We start from the raw sequence: 27807 nt of genomic DNA on the forward strand, positions 1-27807 counted from the left end.
CCGAGGGGATACTGGAATCCCTGCTCACGGTGCTAGGACTCCTAGGGGTAGAGCAGGTCCTAGAGGTTTCAAACTCTGGGGAACTGTCTGGCCTGTTTTATTTGGCCTGCGTTGTGTTTGGAAACATTTGAATTCATTGGTAAGACATAGAAAGCAGGAGCTTTCACTTGACACTGTGCCCACATTCCTAGCTGGGCAACAAGCAGCTAGAGCTTGTTATCAGCTGCTCCCAGAGTCACACATGCACTCTGCAGCTTGCCAGGCTCCACCTGGTTCCACACTCCCAGGTTTTTCAGCCAGACCTTGTAGGCGTGCTCACGTGTGTCCTCTAGCTGGAGAATGCTGCAGACTTTGGGGCACGTGTATGCAACTTCCAGGGCTCCCACCACCACATTTACCCTTCTACCAGCATCTGCACAGTCATTGCACAGATGTGACCTCCTGTTGTTATAGATGAACCATTTGTACTTCCATCTATAGCCCATCCATCTAAGATAAACTAGATCCCATCTCTCTGGTCCACCCAAGGACATTCCAGCATCATCAGTTTTTCTGCCTCTACTGGGTCATTCCCCCTTAGTGTTTTCTCCCATCTTAATAAAACCTCTCCACCCAGCTTGCCCTGCCAGCTACCGCTCCCCTAGACAGCTGAACTCTAAAGAGTCATCTATACCCATCTTTGTAACTCATCTCTTCCCATTCTCTCTTAAAACTCCTTCAGTCCGGCATTAACCAAAACTATTCTTCACAACATCACCAATACCAAAGCCATGTTGCTAAATCCGAGAGTGAATTTGCAGGCTCATCTTGCTTGGCCTAGCAGCACTATCTGTCAGAGGGGACCCCCCACTCCCCCTTAAACACCTTCTTCACTTGGCGTCTAGAACACCTAACTCACTAGCCACTTCTTCTCATTCTCCATTGCAAGAAGCCCAAACTTCACAAATTCTTTCACTACGATCTACAGTTGCTGCTGGCATAGTGAAGGCACAAGGGTGTCTAGATGCCAAGCATCAAAATGTTATACTTGATTGAAGATGTGTTTCATAAAATACTTTTTTCTTTATCTGTGTGTTTGTGCCTCTGAGATCTCACCCCTCCTCCTCCTCACCATAGAGACAGCACCTGGCAGTGGGGCTGGGTTGGTGGTGGCAGCAGGTGTCCCATAGACACCTCTCACCGAGCAAAGGGGAAAGGGCAGATGGGGCTGCACTGTCACTTCCCACTCAGCTGGGTTATTAATTACTACAGCTTCCTGCTTTTCCTGCTTCCTTCCTTAGTCTGTTAACCTAGCAGCACAGTCAGATTCTGTCACTCACTGGCTGAAAATCCTCTAACCACGCCCCATCCCACTTGGAATAGAACCCAGAGTCCTTGGCTATAAGTCCCACGTGAATGGACCCTCTCTGCAAGCACCCCTACCACTCTCCTTTCATTCCCTCCTGCTCCTGCCATCTGGGCTTTTTGCAGACCCTCAAACATCCCAGCATGCTCCCACCTTCAGCCCTTGCACAGGTCCTTCTGCTGGAACATTCCCAGGATGCCACATGGCTATCACCCTCAACCACCTTCAAACCTTGTTTAAATATTAACTCTTCAGGAAACTATATTTGAAATTCCACCCTGCTTTCCTCTGACCCTGCTGACCATCCTTACCCTACTCTCTTTTCCCCCCTTAGTATGTTATCATCTGTAATACCATATTATGATTTACCTATTTATAAAATTATCTGTGTCTCCCCCACCCCCAATTGCAAGGCCTAGAAGGGTGCCTGGCACAGAAAAAGCTCTCAATAACTATGTCTTCAATATATTAATTTCTAGGAAGGACCACGGCTTTGATCAGATTATCAAATAGCTTTGTGGTCCAAAAACCACTAAAAATCAAACACTTCCAAGGACTAAAGCTGTTGGAAAACAAACCCACTATTACTGTCCTTCAAGAGCCTTTCTGAGCAGGGACACAGCAACAGAACCAAATATAAATTGCCGTTGGTCTTCCCCAATTCCCTCCTGACTTGGCAGTGTTGTGAGTCCCTCCCCTGGTCTTGGGAACCCCTGGATGCCCACAGGGCAGCTGCTTCCAAACCCCATGAGGAAGTTCCCCAGCAACAGCACAGAGAGGAGAGAGACCATGAGATTTCCCACGTAAGTGGGCACTGTATGTGGAGTATGTGCTGGGAGCAATAAGAACAGCAGTAAATACAGAACAGAAAATAACGATTTTTGAAATGACAACAAACAGGACACATTATCTAAGCACTAACACCTAAGGAGGTGGCTACCCAGGCTCTGGTGGGCAGCTCCTCAGGAGAGAGAGGCTGACTTCTTTCCAGGCTGCCTGGTCTTCAGTCCTTGTAACTTTTCATCTTTCAGCGCCTTCAAGAACTTATCTGCAGGAAAGCAAAACAAACTTAGCTGGGGTACAGACGAGGGCTTTTTCTAACACTGCTAAAGCAACTGTGTACTCCCTACATGAGCCCCAAACCCATTACGATCCAAGATGGGTGGGAAAAAATTCCCTAATAGCCAAAACATGTATAAGTGGAGAATATGTAGTTGAGAAACCCAGGACTTAGAAACGTCCAAGTTTTCTAGGAATTGTTTTCTTCCCATGGCTATGGGGAAGGGGACATTACAAGGCACCTAATGAATTAGGAACCCACAGCCACATGGACCTAAACATTTGGGTTATTTCATACTCCCTTCCCTGTGTGGGAGGGGGTAAATTTTACCTGCTTTATAGAATAATGGGGGTGGTCTTTCTGGAACCATCTGCCCTCCTCCAGTGATCAAGTGCTAGCCTCAGTCAGAATAGGTGAGGGGAAAGACAGTCTGCAGAACAGCCTATGGCTACTGACTGTTCTATAGGGCAATAGGTCCACTGGGAGTAGAACTGGGTTTAATTTTACTCTCCAACAGGGAGGCCTCAGTCGGCTTGTGTGCTAGAGGAATCCCACCCACATCAGCACACCTGGTCTGCCCTGGTTAAGATCCCTAAGACTTCAAACCTAAGATCAAATGGCATCAGAGTCCAGGACCCTGGTGAGAGGGCTACAAGGTGAGGGAGGGGCAAACGTGTCACAGGGAGGCTGCTTTCCAGCATTGAGAAGCGGAAGGTCCCAAAGCCCCTCAGTGAATGACCTTGGGCCTCCTGAGTCCTTCACAGTTCCCACCTGCCCCCTACAGACACTCTAACTGACCCTCGCCTACTTCCCCACCTCCCATCGGGGACCCTGGTTCAAGATAAATACTAAATCCCAGGTCTCTAGGGAAAGGGGTTGTCTGTGGTGGGTGGAGCTCCAGGGGTGGTAGTGTTACTGTGCGGGAGGCTTAAAGTTCAGGAGGGGGGCGGGGGGTGGAGTTCCAGGTTTGGGGCTCAGAGTCCAGGTTACTGAAAAGGGCGCAGGATGGAAGGAGGTGGGAGCTTGGGGAAAGGAGTCGGTTGAAACCCAGGATGGGGAAGTCTGGGTTCTGGGGGCTGACTGGGGACCTGGGATCACATGTGTGCTGGAGTCTGAGCCTGCGGCCCATCCTGGGGAGGGGCGGGGGCGCGGAGCCCGGGCGGTCACGCACAGCGCTGGGAGTCGAAGCCGTCCCCAGTGATGGTGAGCAGCTCCAGCTCCTTGATCCGGATCTCCAGTTCGCACAGCTCCTCGGGGTGGGAGGCAGAGGCGAGCCGGGGGGTCGGGGGGCCAGGCGCCAGGGGCAAGGCAGCCACCTCGGGCCCCGGCGGTGGCGAGTAAAAGAAGCGAAGAGGCTCATAGGGGATGGGGGCCAGGCCAGAGGGCCAGGGCGGGGGACAGGGGCGCTCGCTGGGGGGACCCAGGCCCGGTGGCGGCGGCGGGGGCATCGGGGCCGGTGGTGCCTGGGGCAGGGACCGGCTCCCCGCTGCCCCGCCCGCCTTTAGGGGCACGAAGAGCTTCTTCCAGATGTTGAAGTCGCTCAGCGGGGACGTGGAGATCCCGCGGTCGTAGAGGGAAGGGAAATAGAGGGGCGGGGCCGGCCGCTGGCTCATCGTGGGGCTCTGGCGGCCTCGCCGCCCCTTCGGCATCTTTTGAATGGGAGGCTGCGTGGGAGGAACCCGCGCCCGGGGACGCGCGCCTGCCCGCCTGCCTGCCTCGAGTAGCCCAGGTTCTGCGATTCCACAGGCCACGCCCCCGGAGAGCGAGGCCCCGCCCCTCGCCTTAGCCCCGCCCCGAACAAGCGGGGTTCTAAGGTTCGGTTGGCCACGCCCCGGAATGTGGCCCCGCCCATTGGCGGCCGGCCGCGCCCCTGGGCCGAGAAAGCCGTGGGGAGTGAGCGAGGCGTGGAGTCCTGCGGCGCGTGTGTTTCCCTGCCCTGCCCTTGGTTTCCTCCTGGCTCGGCGGTCTTCTCACCCTTTCGGCCACAGCACCCAAGCTGGGTCCAGCCTCTCGACTTCCCCCACCGCCCCTAAATCCCACAAGCCGTGCTGCCGAGCTGTCACAGCAACACACGACCCTCGTACAAAAGCACGACGCCGGGAGCTGGCCGGAACTGCAAGAGAAAGCTTTCTTCAGTTTTCCTATCCTTTTAAACGAAGAAAGAAAAAATAAAAATATGCCCTGCTTTTGGGCAGAAAGGGAGAGGACAGAGAGTTCCTCCTGAGTCTTCTGTTTCTCATTTTCCTTCAACTTAAAATAATCCTTATGCCAAAGTGGTGTATTTGGGGCTGGTATATTCTGATCCCTTTCAGTTCCCACCACACATAACACTGTTTTTAAAAGTTCCCAAATATTTGTGGAGTTTTATTATATGCTCAGCATTATAGAGTCTTTGGGCCGGATCCAGCTAAGTCTGGGAAGAAAAAGTTTCTCGGTGTCAGACAAGCCCCTCAGTGGATTAGGTGCCCCTTAGATTTGGACAGTTTCTAAGTTTACAAGTGCTTCACACACTGTCCTGCCTTCTGTCTGGTCAATACAAACAACTGTACAAGGCAGCCTGTTTCTCTTATTTTTATTTTACAGAAAACTGACTTTAGAGTCAGACAACTTGTCCAAAGACACATACACAAAGCATCTGCTAGTGGAGCTGATACTGACGCAGATCTTCACTGGCTGGCAGGCTAAACTGATCCCCATCTTTGTTCCTGATCATTAGTCAGAGGCTTTCAAGGAAAATTACCTCTCCAGTCTAATACTGGTTACTCCTGTAAAAGAACTGGGCTTCTCCCTTGGAAAGCAGGGCCAGATCACTCGTAAGGAAAGGATATGGGCTGTTTGGGGCAGGTTCAGCAGGATTTCCTTTCAGTGGTTAGTTTGGTGCCTGTTAGCTTCTGATAATGAATATGTTTGAAAGAGAGCTAATCTGCATCTCATTGAAGACGGCTCCTTCAGATCTATTACCAGGGTCTCTTTTCCCAGAATCTTCCACAAAAGCAGGAAATTTGGCGGGAACACGGGTTGGCTCTAACAGCCATTCTCAATCAACCATCTTCTCCTTTGTCTGCCACCCAGTTTGTTCATTTGTTGCTTTCTGTTTTATATCCCACATATGAGTGAAATCATAGGAGTCTTGACTTTTTCCATGTCATGTTTCCCTTGGCACGATAGTCTCAGAATCCATACATGTCGCAAATGGCAGTATTTCACCTTTTCTTATAGCTGAAGAGTATTCCATTGTTTATCAGATTTAGAATCACTTAGATCCTCTCCCTTTGAATCTAAACTTTCCTTTCAAAACCCCCTAAAACCCCTGTGTCTTTTTCCTCTCGGGAAGTGAGATTTGGGCTTTCTCCCTGTCTCCTTGGTTGGCTGCCCCTCAAAAATAAACTTTCCTTGTTGCATACTTGCTGCTTTAGTGATTGGTCTTAGTGTATACTGGGCATGTGAACTTGGGTTTGACTGCACGTGCTCCCCTGGAAATCCACTTTCCCTCTATCACTTTAGCTCTGCATCTAGACAGAATGGCAGCGATCACACCTTAACCAGATTCTCTGCCTCTTTAGGGGCATCTCACAATTAGCTATGCCTGCCTTGACCCTGGACAGCTTTTAGGAGCATGTAGAACTTGTGGCTTGGATACAACAGAGTTGTTATGGAATGAATGTTTGTGTCACTCCTCTCCCCAATTCATATGTTGAAAACTCAAGCCCCAATGTGATGGTATTAGGAGGTGGAGGCCTTTGGGAAGTGATTAAATCAGGAGGACAGAGACCTCAAGAGTGGGATTAGTGCCCTTAGTAAAGAGACTCCAGAGCTCCCTTGCCCCTCCCACCACGTGAGGACACAGTGAGAAGATGGCCTTCCATGAACCAGCAAGTGGGTTTTCACCAGACATCAAATATGCTGGAGCCTTGATCTTGGACTCCCAGCCTCCAGAACTGTTAGAAATAAATGTTTGTTGTTTAAGCCACCCAGTCTATGGTATTTTTGTTATAGCAGCCTGAACATACTAAGACAAAATCCATGTTTGAATCCAGGACTCTTTGTGGCTCTGGGGAAGTAGCGTCAGCTCTCTGAACATCAGTTTTCTGAGCTATAAAATGAAGACAATATCTACCTTACAGGGTTTATGTATTTGATGAAAATATGTATAAGCAAAACTTGCATAGTAGGCACTCCATTAAGTGTGACTATGATTATTAAACAGTCATACATGGATTCCTTAATTCACCATTAAGCCCTGGCCAATTGATGAGGAAAGTGGAGCAGGGGCAGGGATGTCCCTCCCTGAAGCTGACTAATGTCCCGCTGAAGACCATGATATTAAACACAGAGAGGCTACTGTGAGCCAAGCCAGGCACTTGTCTTAACTTGTTTGATCATTCAAACAATGCTAAGCAGTAGGTGTTATGCCGTTTGGAGGCACATCTGGTTAAGTAACTTGCTTGAGGCCCTCTAACTGGTTAGCATGAGAACTAAAATTCCAGACTGGCTGGTCCCATCCCTTAGCCTCTTGGCCACTCTCTCCTCCAGCCTCCCCACAGTTCCCCAGGCTCTCAGGGAGAGGTCACCTTCATGTTTGCTGGCTTTCTTTTACCGGCAGAGGGCTGGCTCTAATTGGAAGTTGTTTGTGTCACAATTCAAAGGTTTGGCTATTTAGGCGAGCATAAGACAGTCTTTTATTGCTCATCTGAATTAACCACTGTGTTCCATAGCTGACGACCCACCCATTTCCACTTCCTAACACCATTTCAAGAATGTTTCTAAAAATGTGCAGTGCAGCCCTTATTCTTGTTTCCCTTCACAGATGTTTTCCCATCACTTGCAGAGTAAGCACGAAAGACTATTTTTAACCCTTTTCCTTGCAGCCTTTGCATATAGAGGCTGGAAAAATGAAATAGTTTTGCGAGTCTCCCTTTCAGCTAGGGGTGGCCATGAGACACTTCCAGCCAGAAGATATGACCAGAAAATAGCTGGAAGCTTTCCGGGAAAGATTTCACTTTCCTAATAAGAGGGATAGAAATAACAGGAGCTTTCCCTTCACCTCCTCTTCCTGCCTTAAACGTGTGCAGTATGGGAACTTCTGCAGTCACTTTGTGATCATGAGGGAAAGACCAAGGATATCACAAAAACAGCCACCAAGACGCTGAGCAGCTGAACCAATGCAGCAGCTACCTATCTTCAGACTGTTTATACAAGAGAATCCGACTCTGAGTTGTCTGTTACTTGTAGCCTTCCTGAGAGACAGCTTCAACCAAAAAATAGTTTTCAGTCCTTGTACAACTCCACTCCAGACCTAAATTCCAGGACAAACCTTGCCCATCTTTTGGCTGGAGGAGGGTAGGCCACCTTCATTAACAGTCCTACCAAGACTGCACTTACAGGGTGGAAGTAACACCCCAGCAGATAATTAAGGTTTTGTTGTTATCAGAGGGCGGGGGAACAGATGCCAAGTGGCTAAAAATCAAATGTCCATGATGGTGCCATTGTTACAACTGATGATGACAGAGAGAGTCGGAGTGGTGAAGTAGTATGTGCAAGGCCTCAGAGCTAGTCAGTGACAGAGGCATGAAAAAGGACCCTTTACGACTGTGCTGCAAATGTACTGCATTTAAGTAAAGGTCTGTTGCAGAGAGATCTTATTTTAAACCTAAATTTTTAAAAAATCTCAAAGCTCCTTTATTCACATCATATAAACGTTATTTCCATTCCAATCATTCATGTGTTTTTAACTTCTTCTTATAGCTCAGGGAAAAGAGTGGCTTAGTTAACAATTGTCAGTTAACTCTTCTCACTAGAGTTGTCTTGGTCAGGGATGTTTAGTTACAAAGAACAGAAACTTTCTCAAACTAGTTCAAGCAACACAGAAGGTCTGAGGGAGTTATGGTGGGGAGAGACCTTACTGACTCCATGGGCAAGTTGCCCAGGCACACAGTCCCAGTCAGTAAAATGGAGAGGGAATGGTCATCTGTAAACACTCTGACGGGTTTGGGTATAGGCAATACTATTGGTAGTTATGGAGAAAAATCAAGTGAATTCATATATATAGTGCTTCAAATAGTGCCTGGCACACAGTAAGCCCTCAAGTTGTGACCACTACTTTCCCTGTTGAAAAATTTAGTGCCAGGTCCCATTTTAGCTACACTGGTAGAATTTATGAATTATAATGCTAAGTTCCACTTCCGGCCATAGCACCGTATCACACCGACACACTTCAGTAAGGGCCACCACAATATTTTAGGTTGACTTGACATTGATTTATTTGTAAAACCAACGAACGGGCAGACTGAGTGAGGTGAGTTGAGCCAGCATGAGCACTAGTTGAATATAGAGGACCAACATACTGGGGTTGGCTAACTTGCATGTAGCCAATAACAGCAAGGATGGGAATGGCAACACCCCTAGGGAAGCTCCCCGCTCCACAATCCCAAAATCTTGATTCCCAGTTCAGTGCTCTTACCCTCTGCAGGGTGCATGCTGTGTGTCTCCCCCCCCCCCCCCCCCCCCCCCCCCCCCCGCCGAGGCTCTGGACCCATATAGCTGCTGAGGAAAAGAACATCCTTACCTATAATGGACCCACGTCGACACCCACCTAGAAGTACTGTGGTCATTTATTTTACTCCAAAATATCATCAGTGTCTAAACAGGAACTTCAGTTTAGACAAAAGTTTCATGGTGAATAATCCTATAAACTAGCAGCTGTGGGCATGGTCAGTACTTCCTTGGGGAGAAAAAGCCCTGTTAAGGAAGGAGTCACACCTACTATTTGGTCTTGGAACAGAATTAAAGATGATGTAAGGAAAAACACTGAGCCAATAGGAAACACGGCACCAAGGCAATGCTAGGTTTGGATGAGAAGTCTTCATTTGCCTACGGCATCAACAGAAGAAACATGACCACGATCTGTTCTTTCACTGGGCATGTTGCACATGCCGCTGTCCTTCTGGGCCAATGACCACACTCATGCATTTGATTATATTTTATTTTCAAAAAGGCAACATTGATTCCACTTTATCTAACAGATTACATAGTCAAGGCATTTAAAAAAAACGTTAATCAAGAAATCCCACTCTCATCTGCAAAAGTCAGGCTCTGTTAGATGCAGCCGAGATTATAAGACTATAAAGGTCATTAAGTCTACTGGATCTTGAGACTTATTCACCAGCACTCACAAGAAAAATGCAAAACTTTGCTCTCCTGAAAAGGGGTGTTACTTTTTAGGAAACGGGTAGAGCTTCTGAAAGCCTCGACATTTGTGAGTATGCTAATAGCCTTTACAAATGAATTTCACACAATCTGTGCTACGTCAGCTACGAGTCAACAGGCTTGATGTCAGCAGGTAAAACATATCCCTACGGATCTGTTGCTGTTCATGATGACATGAGAAGGTCTCAACTGCAACCCCAGAGGCTCTTCCCATTGCATTCATACAACAGGAATACATATAAGTGGATTCCCACTAATAATACTTAAAATAAGCAAACAATACTATAAATCGCATATTGCACAGAATGTTCAAATATTTAGTCTTGAACTGTGTGTAACAAAGCAAAAATATGCCATCATTCCAATGAAAAAGGGAGGGGAATAGTTTTTAACACACCACTAATTTATGTGGTCAAGTTTTTTTAGAGAAAGATAGCAAAGCCCATACAAAATTTAGGGACAGAAGAAAATTCAGATTTCAGCCACTAGTACCTCTCTAAAGACAAACCTGGTGTTTCTATGCTCTGCCACTTGGAAAGCTTACCTCCTACTCTGCCAGACACCTTCTAGTTGAGAATATAACAATTATTCCAATCACTCTGCATTTCAAATCTCCTTGCCCCTGACAGCCCACATCTGGAACATTCACCATGCCTACAGGGCAACCAGGGGCCATAAAGCGAGAGGATGAAAGCATTCCCTGTGAGACAGATTGCTGAAAAGAAGCCTTCTGCCCCATGCCCTCCAAAAGTACTGGTCATATTATTTAACTACATCCAAGGAATGAGGGGAGATAACTGACAACTACAAAGAAACTAGTCAAGCTGTCAAAGAGCAGAGAAGAAGCATGTAATCTAACTCACATCACACGTGCTTCACTCTTAAATTTCTTCCTTCAGATGGTCCTTCTCTGCAAATAGGACTGGTCTTCAAGTTCCTGAGTCTCCTCCTTATCCAAGTTGCTCAAGCTAATTTTAGTCTTTCCCAACATGATCCAGTTAGAATATATAAAGCTTTTGTGGCAGCAAAGGAAATAAGGAATACAGAGGGACAGGGAGTTTAGACTCTCTTCTAGTATTTATCTAGATAAGAAGTGTCCAGAATGCTGCAAGCAGCGGAGTAACCAGCAAAAGTGTGGTCCCTGTTATACGCGTCCCATCACTTTTGTTACACTTGTCCTTCTGACAGCATTCATAGTGTAGAGACGACTCTGATAAGGCCTGTGAGATGTAGGTGAAATTGCAGTTGTCATACTTCCAACACTGGTGAAGTGTTTGTGTCTCTGTGGGAGAAACACACACAAGAGTAAGAAAACAAGGGCGTAAAGTTCTGTACCTGCCTTTGAACCCTCAAGTCTACTTCTTGGAACTTACCTGGAGGAAGTAGAGACATTTGGGCAAGAATGTGCATCCCAGTTGGGTTGTAAAGAGGCATAGTTAAATAAACGATGGAACTTTTCCATAAAACCAAAGTCTCATCAGAGCCAGTAAGATTGTGTGTGGAGGGGAGGCAAAAGGCAATCATACTGATGTTTTAAGAGATTTACCAAGATTTTTAAACACATGCCCACACTAATCCAGCAAGTCCACTTCTAGATTTTACTCTATGACATTACTTGTAAAAAAAAGTTAAGATATATGCCCCAAAACAGTCATTGCAGTACTATTTGTAACAGCAATAAACTATAAAACTAGCCCATTAAGTTTAAAAGTGTTTGAAGAAATTACGGTAGAGTTCCATACAATGATATTCTGTACAAATAGTAATGACATAGGCCTGCAGGTGTTGATGTGAAAGAGCCCGAGTTTTTTAAAAAATGCAGAAAAATGAACTGAACTTCATCAAAATTAAAAACATTTGTGCTTCAAAGAACACTATAAAAAATACACAAAAGGGGAGAAAATGTATGCAAATCATATATCTGACCTAAGAGTCCAGTCAGAATATATAAAATACTTACAACCCAACAATAAAAAGACAAATCACCCAATTTAAAAATGGGCAATGGATGTGGATATTTCTCCAAAGAAGAGATACAAATGGCCAATAAGTGCATGAAAAGATGCTCAATATCATTAGTCATTAGGAAAATACAAATCAAAACCACAATGAGAAATTCTGGTCAAGATAGTGGAGGATATAAATGCTGTGCTTGCCTCTTCCCATAACCACATCAAAATTACAACTCAATTACAGAACAAACACCCTGGAGAACTATCTGAAGACTAGATGAATGGAGTTCCTATAACTAAAGATATAAAGAAGAAGCCACGTTGAGACTGGTAGGAGGGACAGAGATGAGAAACAGGCTGGTCTCATACCCACATGTGGCAGTTGAGAAATGGGAGGGATATCTCAGCTGCAGAGCTCCCCCAGGAGGAGTGAGGGGTCCCAGCCCCACTCCAGGACCCCCAGCCTGGAGTACCAGTGCTGGGAAGAGGAGCCTCCATAACATCTGGCTGTGAAAATCCATGGGGATTCCATCTGGTAAGAAGGAGGGCTGCTGGAAACCCAGGCATTCTCTTAAACAGCCCACTGGAGCCCTCCCAAGAGGCCCTAGAACCAATACACCTGGTGGATGGCTTCAGACTACAACAGAGTAACACCCATTTAGCTCCACAAATAGCATACCCAAAAGGTAGTCTCGGCAGCTACCAAACCCTACTAAAGTGAATTCTGCTCCATGGGGTCAGCCTCTTCACAGCAGCTTGTCCACTGTGGTTGTGGCCAACCCTCACAACCAGGAAGCCTGGAGGTTAACCTCACCCACTGATGTGCCAACAGCAACCAAGACTCAACTATAACAGGAGGGGACATACAACCCACACAAGGGGCCCTCCTGGAATACCAACTACATAAGGCCACCCTGGCAAGACTGAGAGATGTAGCAGATCTACCTAATACATAGAAACAAACACAAAGCAGCCAAAATGAGAAAAATAAACATGTCCCAAATGAAATAACAAGAAAAAACTCCAGAAAAAGAACTAAATTAAGTGGAAGCAAACAATCTACTAGATAGAGAGTTCAAAACACTGGTTATAAGGATGCTCAATGAACTTACGGAAAAATAGATAAACTCAGTGACAATTTCAACAAAGAGATAGTAACCATAAAAAATGACATAGAAACCATAAAAAAGAACCAGTCAGAAATGAGGAATATGCTAACTGAAACAAGGACTACATTACAGGGAATCAACAGCAGATTAGATGAAGCAGAGGATCAAATCAGCGATTTGGGAGACAAGGTAGCCAAAAGCACTGAATAGTAACAGCAAAAAGAAAAAAGAACTTAAAAGAATGAGGATAGTTTAAGGGACCTCTGGGATAGCATCAAGCATACCAACATTTGCATCATAGAGATATCAGGAGGAGGAGGAGGAGGGGAGAGAGAGAGAGAGAGAGAGAGAGAGAGAGAGAGAACGAACAAGGGATTGAAAACCTATTTGAAGAAATAACGACTGAAAATTTCCCTAACCTGGCAAAGGAAATAGACATACAAGTCCAGGAAATGCAGAAAGTCACAAACAAGATGAACCCAAAGAGGCCCACACCAAGACACATCATAACTAAAATGTCAAAGGTTAAAGACAACTAGAGAATCTTAAAAGCAGCAAGAGAGCCTGGCTGGGCATGGCTCAGCAGTTGAGCATTGACCTAGAATCCAGGTGATCAGGGTTTGATTCTCGATCAGGGCACATGCCCGGGTTGCGGGCTCGATCCAGGAGGCAGAGGATCAATAACTCATCATTGATGCTTCTCTCTCTCTCTCCTTTCCTCTCTCTGAAATCAATAAAGATATATTTTTTAAAAAGGCAGCAAGAGAAAAACAGCTACCTACAAGGGGAGCTCCCATAAGACTGCGCAACAGAAACATTTTAGGCCAAAATGGACTGGCACAAAATATTCAAAGTGATGAAAAGTAAGGACCTACAACCAAGACTACTTTACCCACCAAGGCTATCATTTAGAATCAAAGGAGAAATAAGAACTTCCCAGAAAAGATGGCTTCTGTCATGGGTGGCACACATAAGGCGGCTTGATTGCTCTATGTGCAGAATCGACATCAAGAGATTTCAGAGGCATAATTTTTTGGTATTTAGGCAGCTGGTGATTGTTTGTCCTGGTGCCCAAGAGAAAGAAAAAAAAGAACTTCCCAGAAAAGAAAAATCTAACATCACTGTCAAACTACTACTATAAATCTTAAAGGGGCCTCTATAAGGAGGAGGAAGAAAGAAAAGATCATAAGTATGAATAAAATAGTAATGACTATGTACCTATCAATAATCACTTTAAACGCAAACAGAGTAAGTGCTCCAATCAAAAGGCGCAGGATGGATGAACAGGTAAGAAAATAAGAGCCATACATACACTGTCTACAAGAGACCCACTTCAGATCAAAATACACACACAGACTGAAAGTAAAGAGATGAAAAAAAATAGTTAATGCAAATGGAAATGGAAAAAAAAAAAAGCTGGGGTAGCAATGGTTATATCAGATAAAACAGATGTCCAAACAGAGGCTATAATAGGAGATAAAGGACATAATGATAAAGGGATCAGCCCAACAATAGGATGTTACCCTTGTATGCACTCAACACAGGAGCACCTAAATATATAAAGCAAATATTGATGGAAATAAAGGGAGAGATCTACAGCACTACAGTAATTGTAGGGGACTTTAACACCCATTGACATTAATGGATAGATCATTCAGATAGAAGATCAACAAGAAACAGTGGCCTTACATGATACATTGGACCAGATATATTTAATTGATATTTTTAGAGCACTGCACACCAAAGTAACAGAATATACATTATCTTCAAGTGCACATGGAACATTTTCCAGGAGAGACCACATGTTATACAACAAAATGAGTCTGGATTTTAGTGAGGTTTGATTAAGTGGCAGAGGCCTGACAGTGTTCCAATGCTCTACAGGCTTGGATCATAATATTTAAATGTATGCTCCTAATACTGTATTAGATGATGCTGTTGAATAGGACAAGTGACTGCTTTATGTAACAGTAATTAGGCATTGGAACTGAGAAAGCATTAAAGCTAGCAGAATTTTAATTAGGGAAGCCTAACAGTTTGGGGAGTATAATTTATTAATAGTTGCTACCAATTAATCACTTACTATGTGTCCTGCAGTGAGCCAAGCACTTTGCTTGAATTATTTTACTTGCATAACAACCTTAAGATAGTTTCACACCAAAGCCACTATCAGAATCACCCAAACAAAAGTGGATTAAATCACCACCACTGGAATATTAGGTTTTCTCTCTCTGCTTGGCACATCCTCCCCATTCTCTTTGAAGATTTGGCTTGAGTCTATCTTCACCAAGCAACAATGCACAATCGTCCTAGTGTGCCCTGTGTTCAGCAGGCCATTACAGCAATGATCACTTGGTACTGTTATCAGACGCTCCTGCCAGACTCCAGGTACATGGTTTACACTTCCAGGACCTAGCCAGGATGCCAGCAAATAGTGGTTCAATTAACACCCAACACCTCTCTCTCTTCTAGACTTAATCTGCACAGCACTTATACCCCTTTTCTTCTCTTAGTGCTTCACTGACCCCAGGAGAGAAGCATTCCCATTTTACAGCGGGGGGGGGGGGGGGGGGGGGGGGGGTAAGGATGGGGGGCGTGGCTAGAGTAGTTAGATGACTTCTCTAATGCAATGCCTGGCGTCTGACTTGTGTTTATGACAGTGTGCTCTGCCTCTCCCAGGCTGATGTCTCCACAGCTGGAGGGGGACTTAGATGCTCTATTAATGTTTGCCTTACTGTAAAATCAGAATATCTCTATTTCAAGATGTCTAGCTTAAGTTTGGGGACTTATGTTCATGAGAAGAAAAAAATTAAGATTCATATCACCTTTTAAAAAGTAGATTTTATTCTTGAGAGGAGTTTTAGATTCACAGCATAATTGAGCAGAAAGTACAGTTCCCATAGAGCTCCCTGGCAACCCCACTCCAAACAATTTCCCACACTATAAATATCCCAAACCAGAATGGTACATTTGTTCCAACTGATGAACCTACATGGACTCATCATTACCACCCAAAGTCCATAATTTACACTTGGGTTCACTCTGGGTCTTGTCCCTTCTAAGGGGTTTGATGAATGTGTGACATGTATCCACCATTAGAGTATCATACGGAGCAGTTTCACTGCCCTAAAAATCCTCTGCGCTCCACCACATGACCCCTCCCTTTTTCAGCTCACCCCTGGTGACCGCTGACTTTTTATTGTGTCCTTAGTTTTACTTTTTCCAAAATGTCCTATTGCTGGAATGATGTGATAGGCAGCCTTTTCAGGTTAGATTCTTTCACTTAGTAAAATATATTTCAGTGTACTTCATGCCTTTTTATGGCTTGATAACTCATTTGCTTTTAGTCTATTGTCTGGATGTCCCACAGTTTATTTATCCATTCATCTACTGAAGGACATCCTGGTTGCTTCCAAGTTTTGACAATTATAAATAAAATTTATAAACATCTGTGTGCAGGTCGCTGTGGGCATATATGTTTTCAGCTTATTTGGGTAAATGTCAAAAAATGCAACTGCTGACTCATATGGTGAGAGTATGTTTAGTTATTTTGAAAAAAACGCCACACTGTACCATTTTCCATTTTCACCAGCAACAGATGAGTGTTCCTATTGTTCCACATCCTTGCCAACACTGGTGAAGTCAGTGTTCTGGACTTTGGCCATTCTAATAAGTGTGCCTCATTGTTTACATTAAGCATTTTTAAAAGCTTAACAATTCATTATAAGATGAATAAGTTCTGGGGATCTAGTGTACAGCATGGTGACTACAGTGAATAATACTGTACTGTATACTTGAAGTTTGCTAAGAGAATAGATCTTAAGTGTTTTTATCACAGAAAAAAAGGTAGCTGAGATGACATGTGTTAATTAGATTGTGGTAATCACTTCATAATGTATATTTATATCAAATCATCATCTGGTACACCTTAAATATACCCAATTTTTACTTCAATAAAGTTGGGAAAAATTTTAAATAAAAGCTTAATAATTAAGATAAGAAACAATGGGACTTGAGAGCCGGAAAAAGACTTTGGCTCTAGTCTATTTCCCTCCTTTCCTCTCCTCCCCATCTCTACCATCTAACATACATTTCATAAATGAAAAAGAGGCAAAAAGAACTTACAATGGCAAGACAGAGCTCAGAGCTCAGAGCTCCAAACTGGTAATCTTGTACTTATTCTACACGAAATATTGCCTTTATTCTCTCATTCGCAAATTACATTTTTGTAATGGGGGTCCAAGAGACACAGATGATCGAGGTTAAGAACCAGGTCTCTGTGCTCATATGTAACTGGTGCTAAAATATTTATGAAGTGAGTGATTATGTTCTCTTTGGGGGCCTTACTCTGCTTCCTACATTAACGATGAATTAATAGGGTACTCCAGAGGCCAAGGAACTATCCCCCTAAAGAATTAAGTTCCTTGCATAGAGGGCTTGAAACTTGAATTGCAATCCAGGAGTTTATATCAAAATTAGCAGATATTCCTGTTTTTCAGGCAGGATAATTCTAATTTGTTCTTACTTACTGAAAGATATCTCCTTTCTCAGAAAATTGATCTTCTCTTCCTTACTATCAGGTTTTTCTGAACCTGTGGGTTTCCCAAGTCTTTCATGAATTTACCTGATCTGTTCAACATTCCTTGATGTTCCCACCATGAAGAGTTTGTGGTAGAGGGTATGAGTGAAATAACCTCAAAAGGAGTTTTTATTTTTCTCTCTCAGAGATGTAAGTCTGGGCGGTGGGCGCGGGGAGAGTCCTTGCACATTACCTAACTAAGAAGACCCAGAAATGGCCATTTCTCACCAGTTATCATTTCCACACATAGATTCAATCCAGAACCACATCCAGCAAGAACAGAGGGCATGCCTTTGCTGGTTTCTTTCCTCTGTCCACTGTTTCCTAAATCCTATTTTAGTAAAACTTATGGGGGTAGATATTCTAGAGTCTGACCAATGTGGGAAATGCAGTTTTACAGGACTTGTCAATGTTAGCAGTCCCCCACCCCGTGTCCCTGAGTGCCCTGCTCTCTGAGGCCACCAAACCTTGGTAGCTGCTTTTGTCACACTCAGGAACACTCTTCCCCTTTTACATTTCTGACAGCTAACAAACAGGCCTCTGTCATAATTTTGTCTCCTTTCTTCATCTTTGCATTCCTAGCCCTGAGCTCAGACTCGAACACAGGCTCTTAAAAGACTGAGAGGCAGCAGCACTGCTGTTAAGAGAATAAGTATCGGAACAGATGGATTCCCATGTTCAAATCCCGGGTTGTTTACTTGACCTTAGTCTGTTGCTTAATATGGGCCTCAGTTTCCTCATTTATCAAATGAGACTAAGATATTACCCTGAGTGGTAGGCGAGAAGCATTAAATTAAATATGTATGAAAAATGCTTAGTGCTACATGTAGCTGATGCTATTAAATGGTGGTTATTACTTGCTGATGTCTAATGAGGAGTAAAGTGGCACAATTTTTTTCCCAGGCTTTCATCATCCCATTACACTTAGGAGAGAGGGAAGGGGAAAGTACTTACCAGATTTGACATAGAGGCAAGCATCCAAATTAGGCGAACAGGTGGTGATGACAGTACACTCACCACCTGGATTGAGACAGCTGTAGCACTTCAGGCTATGACCTAGAATCAGGAAGAAAACCCATCAGAATCTGGTAGACCTGCACTGACTTGCCCTTCTGGCTACATGACTGTGGGGCAGAGGTCAGCATGCTCCCATTCCCACGCACACTTGTAGCATATAGATTTTTCCAAACCCAAACTACAGTTCCAGCAGCACTTTTTTTTTTCTGGACCCTGATACAAGTGCAAAGGAAATTTCCATATTTAAAAATCCATATAACTCTTCAATTAATCACTTCAACTGGAAGTGATTAATCTGCAATGTAATGATATATTAAAAGGAAACACTATCAAGAGAATAAGCTAACAGAATTCTATAAATGCCTTCCAAGCAACAAATATGCTCTATGAAATCACATTTTCATGGATTAATAATCAGTATTTTGCAGTAGTTATCTGTGAGAAAAGACATTTTCAAAGATAAAGTACATAAAATCTCACTACAGATCAGCATTAACAGATGAACACTTGCAACCAACTGGATGAGGGTAACGCTAATTTTTGAATCCCAAATAAGTAAAATGTTATTCTCCCAGAAAGAATTCCATTCTTCCCCCAGTAGATCTGTATTACAAATAATTGTACTCAATTATAACATTTCAAATTTTGTCAATTAAAAATCTGTAGAAATTTATTTTCTCTTATTTATATAAAAGCCTACAAAAACATCCTTGATTTTGTCTCTTGGCCTGCAAAGCCTCAAATATTGGCTCTCTGGCCTCTACAGAACAAGTCTGATGACTTCTGGGGTAAGGTGTCATCACTGAAGCTACTCCCATTGCCAGAAGCATACATAATTGAAGGAAATATATCAGCTGTACACCTTAAATCCTGGTGGGGCAGCCAGGCAGTAACACCAAACACAAGAGTCGGGGTACATCAGACACCAACTGCCTCTGGTTCTCTGATGTAAAAATTGATTCTGCTCTCATTCAAGTTCTTAGGGTTCATTTTTGCTAGTTAGACTTCAGGTTTTGCTGGATTATTTTACTTCTCCGTTTTTATCAATGGTGACAAAAAGATAGGTCATATTTCACATCTGTTATGGGGAGAGGCAGAGAAGTAAGAGCTGCAAGACAATGTTCCTGACTCATGTGGACACATCCTTTTCTAATTAGAGATGCCTCTCTTCCTGCTGCATGCCTTCTGTCATGTAATAAGAATCTGTCATGCCTGGGGCAGGGCTCCGTTATACCCCTCTGCCTCTTCTCCGCAATAAGTGTTTGTCACACCTGCATGAGAGGGGACCCACACTGAGAAGGGACAAGATGCAATTTTTCTATTCTCTTCTCTGCTCCAGTTGTGTGTACATGCAGAAGAAAAAAGAATGGAAGAGGGAGGTATTGCCTGGCTCTTTGTGAGGGCCATTTGAAAAGGCTGCCCATAGCAGTGGATTTTCTCCTGGCTAGAGCTAGAGTTCACTTGGCTTCTTGACAAATCTTTAGCAGAGGAACCAAAGCTAACACTGGGAACTTTAGTGGGGCAGAATTGTTCAGAGCTAACACATTCATTCAGTGTTCACATATTTGGGCACCTCTGTGCAAAGCTCTCAGTCTTCACAGAATTGTTGTAAGAGGCAGGCTCAGGGATCTCCGTCATCATCTTTTAAGAGAAAACTAAGACTCAGGTGTCTGGAGTCGCACAGCTACCAAGTGGGAGAGCTGGGACTCAAATCCAGGCCGCCAGTTCTGAAACCCAAGCTTGGTTTAACCATGTTGTTCTAATCATCTTAAGTGGGAAAGAGGAGGAAATAGCACAGATTGTGGGGGAAAACCCCAGGTCAGGGACCAGCAATAAATCAGCAGTCGACTGTTCAATATTTTTGCTACTAATCCAGGGTAGAAAAACCTGCTTCCAGATGATGACTCTCAGAGGAGGGGACTGTCATAGAACAGCCAATGGCCCCCAACACAAGCCTACTCCATAAACACACTTCTGGAAATTGGGCATGACCAGGTTATTCTAACTGCAGAAAATACACTGGGTAGAAGAATTCAGACAGTAATGTAGTGTTGTAACATAAGTGAACCACATTACAACCTACCCTGGTTAGAATCAGCAGAGGTGGGGAGGGAGGGAGGGAGTAGAGTCACGAATTCTCTTTTTTCTCTGAAAGGGAGAGCATATTCAACTGTGTCCTTGGGCTTCAGTTTCCTCAACTATAAAATGGGTATAATAACACTAACCCCTCTTGGGATGGCTGGAAGGATTAAATGAGACAGGGTTTGGCACAGTCCCTACTACGTAATAGGCATTCAATATATGGCAGCTACTAAAGCTACTAATATGTTAGAAATGCTCTAACATGGTAGATACCTTTTTTCTTTTGCTCACTGCACTGCTACTTCCTTCTCTGTTCCCCCACCCCAAAACTGGTAGTACCAACATGACACAGGCAGAAAATGACACTTGATCCTTATGATGAAAGCAAAGCAAGTCACACAAGGTGTTCCTAGAGTTACAGAGGTTAAGACTTAGAAATACACAAACACCTCCAGGAGCCACGGAGGGGCAGCCCAGTGGTGAAGGAGTTAAGAGCAGTTGCTCAGAAGCCAGGCTGTTTTGGTTCAAATTCTGGCTATGCCACTCCTGTGGGATAGTTTACAAGCTATTTAATCTCTTTGGACCCCAGTCCTGTCGCTTGTAAAATGGCAATAAAAATAGTACCTACTCCATGGGGTAGACATGAGGATTAAATAAGTAAATACCTCTGAAATGTTTGGAATAGTGATTGGCACATAAATGCTATAAGCATTAGCTGCTACTGCTGTTAATATGATCACTATCCTTATCATGGCCCAGGAGAAGCCTTAGCAGGACTAAGCTCAGCAATCTAAAGATGGTGTCCACTGGTGTCCCCAGCAGCTTGTAGTGAGAGAGGTGAAACTTAAGCTGCTGAGTGGTACATACCCCCTCTGCCCCTCCCCACCAAAAGCAGCTCTGTAACCCAGAATAACTGTAATTTGGGAAGGTGCTCCTCTGTGGGCAAGGCTGTAACATAGGAAGGAGTTGTCACACAACCCTGGGCCTGTAACACTGGAAGGCAAAAGAACCAAAGCCAGACTGAGGCCAGTGGCATCAGCTCAGTCTTCCTTAGGCTTAAGGAAAAGTAAGCGTATGGCCAAAGGGGCCTAGAGAGTCCAGATCCATGTCCCTCCAGACCACTTACCTGAATCACAGAGGACAGACAGGATAAGCAAGAGCCCGAGCAGGATGAATCTTCCTTTGCTTCCCATTATCTACAGAATCTGGAAGGAAGACACACAAAGAATTGTCATGAACCAACAAATGACAGACTACTGACCAGTTATCTCGGAAATCAAGAATTAGAAGGCTTAGGGAGCTTCAGGAGACATGGGGAAGGAGCTAGCAGGCCAAGAAAGCAGAGGAAATCTACCAGGCTGGCACGCCATAAACCAAGGGGTGCTCTCAGGTGGGGCAGCACTTGGTCCCCACTCCTGCCTAGATCTCAGCTTACTGAAGAAATGCTGTCGATCCTAGTGAGAGGGGCAGCTATAGCGATTCAAGGCACTCAGGGCCCAGAGTCAGGATGACCTGGGCCCCACCCTACCTCTAACCTATAATAGCTGTGGACCCTTTCTCCATGCAGTGGGAATAGCACTGCTTTCCCCATAAAGTCTGCTTGGTCAATTGAGAATATGAGGTAAGTATTTAATACAGCAACTGCAATTCCTGCTCTGCTGCAATTCCACCCAATGCTGTTGGCTGACCAGAGCCTAGTAAAGGTTACTTCTCCAAGCCACGCCACTAAGGGCAGCCAATCAAAAGAGGGACTCTGGACAGCACCAACATGTGTTCAGCAGCAGAACAGGAGGCAACGGCTTAGCATGCTGGAAGCTCTGGCTCCCCACCTTAGCAAGTATGATGGGAACACCTCCTGGTTCACTCTGGGGTAGTAAAAGGAGTTCCAGGTAACTTTAATGACGAGTCCACATTACATTCATGCCTGGATATATAGCTGTGGGCATCAGGGGAGAAGAGGGGAGGGCCGAAATGCCTCAAACCCTCCCTTTGTCTGCTAAGGAAATCAAGACACAGGGAGGTTTTTAATTGTCTATGGATGAAAAGGGGCCTTGTATTAAACCTGACCAGCTCAAGGGAGGCCCACATGGCAGGCCCTACAAACTCAGAAAGTAACCAGATATCACTGGGGAGAAAAAGGGACATCTGTAATATTTTAAACAAAAATAAAATTAAAAGAAAGAAAGAAAGTAACCAGATAAGATGACCTGAACATAAAAATTCCTAATTGAAAGCAGGTCATGGCAGGTAGTCATGTCCTGGGCCTGTAGCTTCCTTGACAAAGTTCAATCTTTACCTTAAGGGAGCCTGTCTTGGGTTTTTTTTGCATCTAAGATAACATACCTTTGGAATTGCAGAGTAATCTCCTTTTCCAGACCCCTCAGGGTACACCCACCACATCAGAACATGAGACCACAGAACCATTCCCCATTATCTTGTTCCCTGAATATCATTTCTATGTAATATAAATGTGAATTATTAACTACCCTGTACCCACCAATGTAAAAGAAGTCTCTCTCCATTTTACTTTTTAATCCAATCCCAGAGATTTCCCCGTTTTACTTTCTCCTGCCTCCCTAATCTACCACCAATGAACCGCATTCATGTAATCTCTCTTACGTCTCCTCCTTTGTTTCTAATGTATAAAATAAGCTGTAAAACTGCCATTCTCTGGAGTATTTTCTCAACCCATTGAGATTTTGCTTCCTGGCAATTGTCATCAGTTTGGCTCAAATAAACTCATAAAAATTCTCTAGACATCTGGTTGTTTATATCAATGTCTAAACAATGAGTAGTAGATCTAGGAAATCTCCCAACCCCACCCTACTTCCCTGAGCCCATCCTGAAATAAGGAGGTGACAGCTCCTCTGTACCAGGGGGACTTCATATTCTCTTCTCCTGAGTCCCGCAGGCCAGGACTTCTGCCTGGCAGACAGGTGGGGCTCTTGGTGGATAAGGCCCCATCTTCTTCTAGGTTAGAAATGTCATCTCTTACATCTTCAGAGGTCATCTGCTGCTCAGGAACTGGCTGATGAAGGCCAGGGAAAGGTTGAGAAGCAGAAAGGGCAGGGTCTGATTAAATAATTAGGGGCCTCTTCTCCTTTTAAGGGCCCATGTGATTACACTGGGCCCACTGTCACCAAATGCCACCAAGGTAGGCTAGCCCACCTTCCTGCATCAACTTCCATTTTGTTAGCACATACTACGGCCAGTTGCTTTGCTAGATGCTTTTGACATGTTACCTGCATTTAATCCTCATACAGTGTTGCAAATTTAATCTCTGCCTCCATTTATAAGAAAAGGGAACTAAGGGTTAAGGAGGGGAATTAATTTACGCAACTGTGGAAGGTAGAATAAATAATGTCTTTTTTCTCTAAAGATGTCCAGGTAACTGTGAATACAGGCAACCTTATGGCAAGTAACTTAGTAAATGACATTAAGGTTAGAGAGATTATTCTGGATTATCCAGTGGGGCCCAATGTAACTACCTGGGTGACTACATTTAAGAGGAAGGCAGCAGTCGCAGAGATATATGAAAACAGAAGAGACAAGAGATTCAGAGTGAGACGGACTTTACCTACTACTGCTGATTTTTAAGGAAGAGGAAGGGGCCACAGCTGAGGCAAATAGGTGGTCTATAAAAAGAATTGTCCCCAACTGATACTCTGCCAGGAAATGGGACTTCAGTCCTCCAACCACAAGGACTGTAACTGTGCTAATAACCCAAAAGAGAAAGGAAGCAGATTCTCCCACAGAGCCTCCAGAAAGGAACCCTGCCCTGCCGACACATTGATTTGAACCTGGTGAGGTCACGGAAAAGTAATACTTTTGTGTTAAAATGCTAAATTTGTGGTGACTTGTTTCAGCACCAATCAAAAACTAATACACCAACCTCAGAACTGGTATGTGGTAGAGCAACATTTAAATCCAGGTGTGAGTTCTTCACCATAGTTAAGCTCTCTAGTACTGTTCCTGGGAGCCTGGGGCCTCAAAGGCTGATGAACATTAAAGCTAGCAGAGTCCTCAAAGATAAAACTCAAAGTTCTTGCTTTACAGGAAATTAATGGAAGCCCCAGGGGATAAAGTTACCTGTTCCAAGGCAACAAGTTAGTTGTACATCCACAGTGCATGGATAACATGTCTATTCACCAGGAGCTGGTAACTGCCAAGTAGCTTAACATTCATTATCTGGTGACTAGTAGTAGTATCAAGGGCTTTAGAGGTTTGCCTTATCACTAGGGAGAGATCAACAGAAAACCACATCATAATGAACAGCCCCTCCCACTTTGAGTTTCCACTGCTGGAGTCAACCACTTCAGACCTCTCTAAACTACACAAACCTGCAGCTTCCCTTATAAGGGCCTTCTCTGAAATGTGTCCCAGGATGTCAAGTCCCTAGCTTTCCAGAGGGCCTCTCATTGCAGAGAGTCTACTCATGGCCCTGCTCTTGGAGATTATAACTGCAGAGCCAACCATTTAATTAAGATATTTCACAGAGCAAATCATTTAATGAAGGTACTTCACAAAGATATGGGGCATAGGCAAAAAATGTCTTCTTCTTTGGAAAACTTCAAGCACTTCCAGGCTTGGGTTTGTATGTGGCAGTCTGGTTGAGGTTCTTCAAGAGCTGGCCCAGAAATTTAATTTTATCATCATTTTTTTAATCTTCATCTGAGGACTTTTTTCCATTGCTTTTCAGAGAGAGTAAAAGGGAGAGGGGAAAGAGGGAGAGAGACACATTGATTGGTTGGCTCCCATACATGCCTGGACAGGGGCCCGGGATCAAGCCTGCAACCAAGGTACATGCCCTTGGCTGGAACTGAACTGAGGACTCTTCAGTCTGCGGGCTGACACTCTAACCACTGAGTCAAACCTGCTAGGGCTGGCCCAGAAATTTTAATGTGATCCTTTTTAAGAGCTTGTACTTGGAGCTGTAAAAGATAAATTCCATTAGATACCCGCTCTCCTCACCCTAAATCCATTTTATTTGGGCTTTTATCTTCCAAGCCACTCAGCCTAATGGAATATTTTCTTACAGGAGAGTTCAGCAGTCTCCTGTTTCTACTTTGAAAATACAGAAGCCACAAATCTCAAGCATATTTGGTCCACAGTAAGACAACTTTGTATTTGCTTTGGGGTCATAAATTTCCCAACATTTTGGGGAACCTTGCCACCTCCCTCAGTTAACATTCTGAGCCCTGTGTGCCTGCCTTGGAGAACTGGGAGTAAATTGTCCCCAGTGGGGAAGAGGAAGGCAGTGGTTCACAAGGGTACCCAAAATATTAACAGCCACCCTTTGGTCCCACATGTCAGGTGCCAAACTGAGCCCTTCCCATGAATTATCTCACTTGGTCCTTATAACATCTAATGAAGTAAAGCTCTATGATTTTACTGATAAGAAAATAACAGTAAGTAGTTCACTTAGGATTATCAAACCAGTAAACAGAACGGCTGGACAAACCTGACACCAGGACCCAATGTGAGCTTGGCATGGGCACAAAAGAGTTTTGAAATACATTTTAATATAATTTAAAAAAAACAAAAAACAGCCCAGCCAGCTTGGCTCAGTACCTGAGTGTGGACCTATGAACCAGGTCACGATGGATTCCTGGTCAGGGCACATGCCTGGGTTACCCGCTGGATCCCCAGCAGGGGGCGTGTACGAGGCACTGGATCAATGATTCTCATCAGTGATGTTTCTCCCTCTCCCTCTCCAATCCTCTCTCTGAAATTAAAAACAAAAACCAAAAACCTATTTTAAAAAAACAAACAAGGAGAAATCATAAGTCTTGGAGCTTCATATTGTGTCCCCCTCCCAACCAATAGAAGGACACCATAAACTTCCCATTTCTTATGTTTTAAAAGTCTGGACCTAGCCCTGGCCTGGTAGCTCGGTTGGTTAAAGCTTCGTCCAGATACAGTACACCAAAGTTGTGGGTTTAAACCCCCGTCAGAACACACATACAAGAGTCAACCAATGAATGCATAAATAAGTGGAACAACAAATCGACGACATTCTCTCAAGAATCAAAGATTTTTTTAAAGGTCTTAATCCAGCCCTTGCCCTGGCCATTGGTCTTTTCTGAACCTGGGCCAGGAGCCCAAGTCCCCTGGCGAGCAGTGGCTGCCCAGCTCCCTAACCAGGTTACTGCCAGCCGATGAGCCCTGTCCCCAACAGGGCCTGGAGCCTGCACTTGGATTTCAGACCAGACCTGGACTCACAGACCTGGGGAGACCGCGCCTGGATGGGGCCAGCCAAGGAGTCATTTCTCCCTTGACACGGTTCCTACGACTCAGGGGAGAAGTGGAACATGTGAGTTGGCCCATTACCAGGATCCTTGAAGAGCCTGCTTCTCAACCAACCGGTCAAATGAGGATTTAACGTTTCTTTAGAAGTCCGCTGTCAGACTATGAAGAGCACAGCCCAAGCCGGCCCAGGAAAACCAAACCTCCATCTATAACCACCTCAACAATAAAAATAAAGTTAAACACACACCACACACACACACTAAATCGCACACCAAACTTGGACTTAAATGTTTGTTTCAGCCCCGTCCTGTTTATTAAAGTTCAAAATTTAGACCCCTACGTTGGGAGCAGAATGTCCCTGACCATTTAGAGGTGGCCTTAACCTCCTTTCAAGGCGCAATTTCTTTTCCCTAAATTGCAAGGGCTTCCCTTCCGTGGTCAGGGTCGGAGGGAATGGAGGTCACGGTCGGCGGGGGCTGGGGAGTGCCCGCTCTCCCCCTTCTCTTTGTTGTAAACAAGGGAGGCCGGGTTGTGCCCGGCTCTCCGGGGAGCGGAAAGCCTGCGACGGGGGCCTCCGGTGCGGGGACGGGCAGGGCCCCGGGAGGACACCCGCGCCCCAGGGCTCGAGGGAGAGCTGGGGCCGGCCCAGGGCGCGGGCGGGCGCGAGGGAGGTGGGCTGGAGGGGAGGCGGCCCAGCGGCCGGGGCGGGGCGGGGCGGGGGCGCCCGGGCCAGCTGCCCGCGAGCGCACGCACCCGCCGGGGTCGGAGCCGCCGCGGCTCGCGGCGCGGTTCGCCCACCGCCGGCCTTACCTGCGCGCGCAGCCAGAGACCTGCTCCCAGTGCCATGCAGCCCGCGCCCACCCGCGCGGCCTTTATAGCCGCGGAGCGGAGGACTCGGCCTCCCGCCGGCCCCGCCCCGGCTCGGGCCCGCCCGCGCGCGCCAGGGCCGCCTCCAGCCCCCGGCGGTCCCTAGGCGACCGCAGCACCCTGGACGGGGCGATGTCCAGCCACCTCGCGCCGGGGGACTCAGGCTCCCGGCCCAAATTCAGAAGAGACCCACGGCCAGAGCTAGATGACGATAAAACTGTTACGGGTTTAAAAGCTTACATTGGCCCATCTGGGACCAGAACTACCATTTAGAACATTATTTTTTATGTGAAAATGCGATTTGAAGTTCCATTTATCATTTGGGAAGCGTCCCACCCACT

General features: G+C 45.1%; 2 protein-coding genes across 3 annotated transcripts; both read right to left on the bottom strand.

Annotated features, from left to right (window-relative positions):
• Window positions 1–2137: 2137 nt before the first annotated feature.
• On the bottom strand, window positions 2138–4162 carry LOC308565100 (uncharacterized protein C11orf91 homolog). The gene is made up of 2 exons (XM_081153903.1): window positions 3577–4162; window positions 2138–2393 (listed from the first exon to the last, which is right to left on the bottom strand). Exons 1-2 carry the CDS (start codon window positions 4052–4054, stop codon window positions 2308–2310), a joined length of 564 nt encoding a protein of 187 aa, XP_081010029.1. The 5' UTR covers window positions 4055–4162; the 3' UTR covers window positions 2138–2307.
• Window positions 4163–9371: 5209 nt separating this feature from the next.
• On the bottom strand, window positions 9372–27541 carry CD59 (CD59 molecule (CD59 blood group)). 2 transcript variants are annotated; one of them, XM_081154180.1, is made up of 5 exons: window positions 27410–27528; window positions 25922–26075; window positions 21477–21555; window positions 18206–18307; window positions 9372–10893 (listed from the first exon to the last, which is right to left on the bottom strand). In XM_081154180.1, exons 3-5 carry the CDS (start codon window positions 21541–21543, stop codon window positions 10694–10696), a joined length of 369 nt encoding a protein of 122 aa, XP_081010306.1. In that variant the 5' UTR covers window positions 21544–21555; window positions 25922–26075; window positions 27410–27528; the 3' UTR covers window positions 9372–10693. The 2 variants fall into 2 exon arrangements, with proteins under 2 accessions (XP_081010306.1, XP_081010305.1); XM_081154179.1 differs by lacking the exon at window positions 25922–26075 and having other exon boundaries at window positions 27410–27541.
• Window positions 27542–27807: the final 266 nt, after the last annotated feature.

Source organism: Miniopterus schreibersii, assembly GCF_964146895.1.
Source record: "Miniopterus schreibersii genome assembly, chromosome: 12".
NCBI classification, from domain to species: Eukaryota; Metazoa; Chordata; class Mammalia; order Chiroptera; family Miniopteridae; genus Miniopterus; species Miniopterus schreibersii.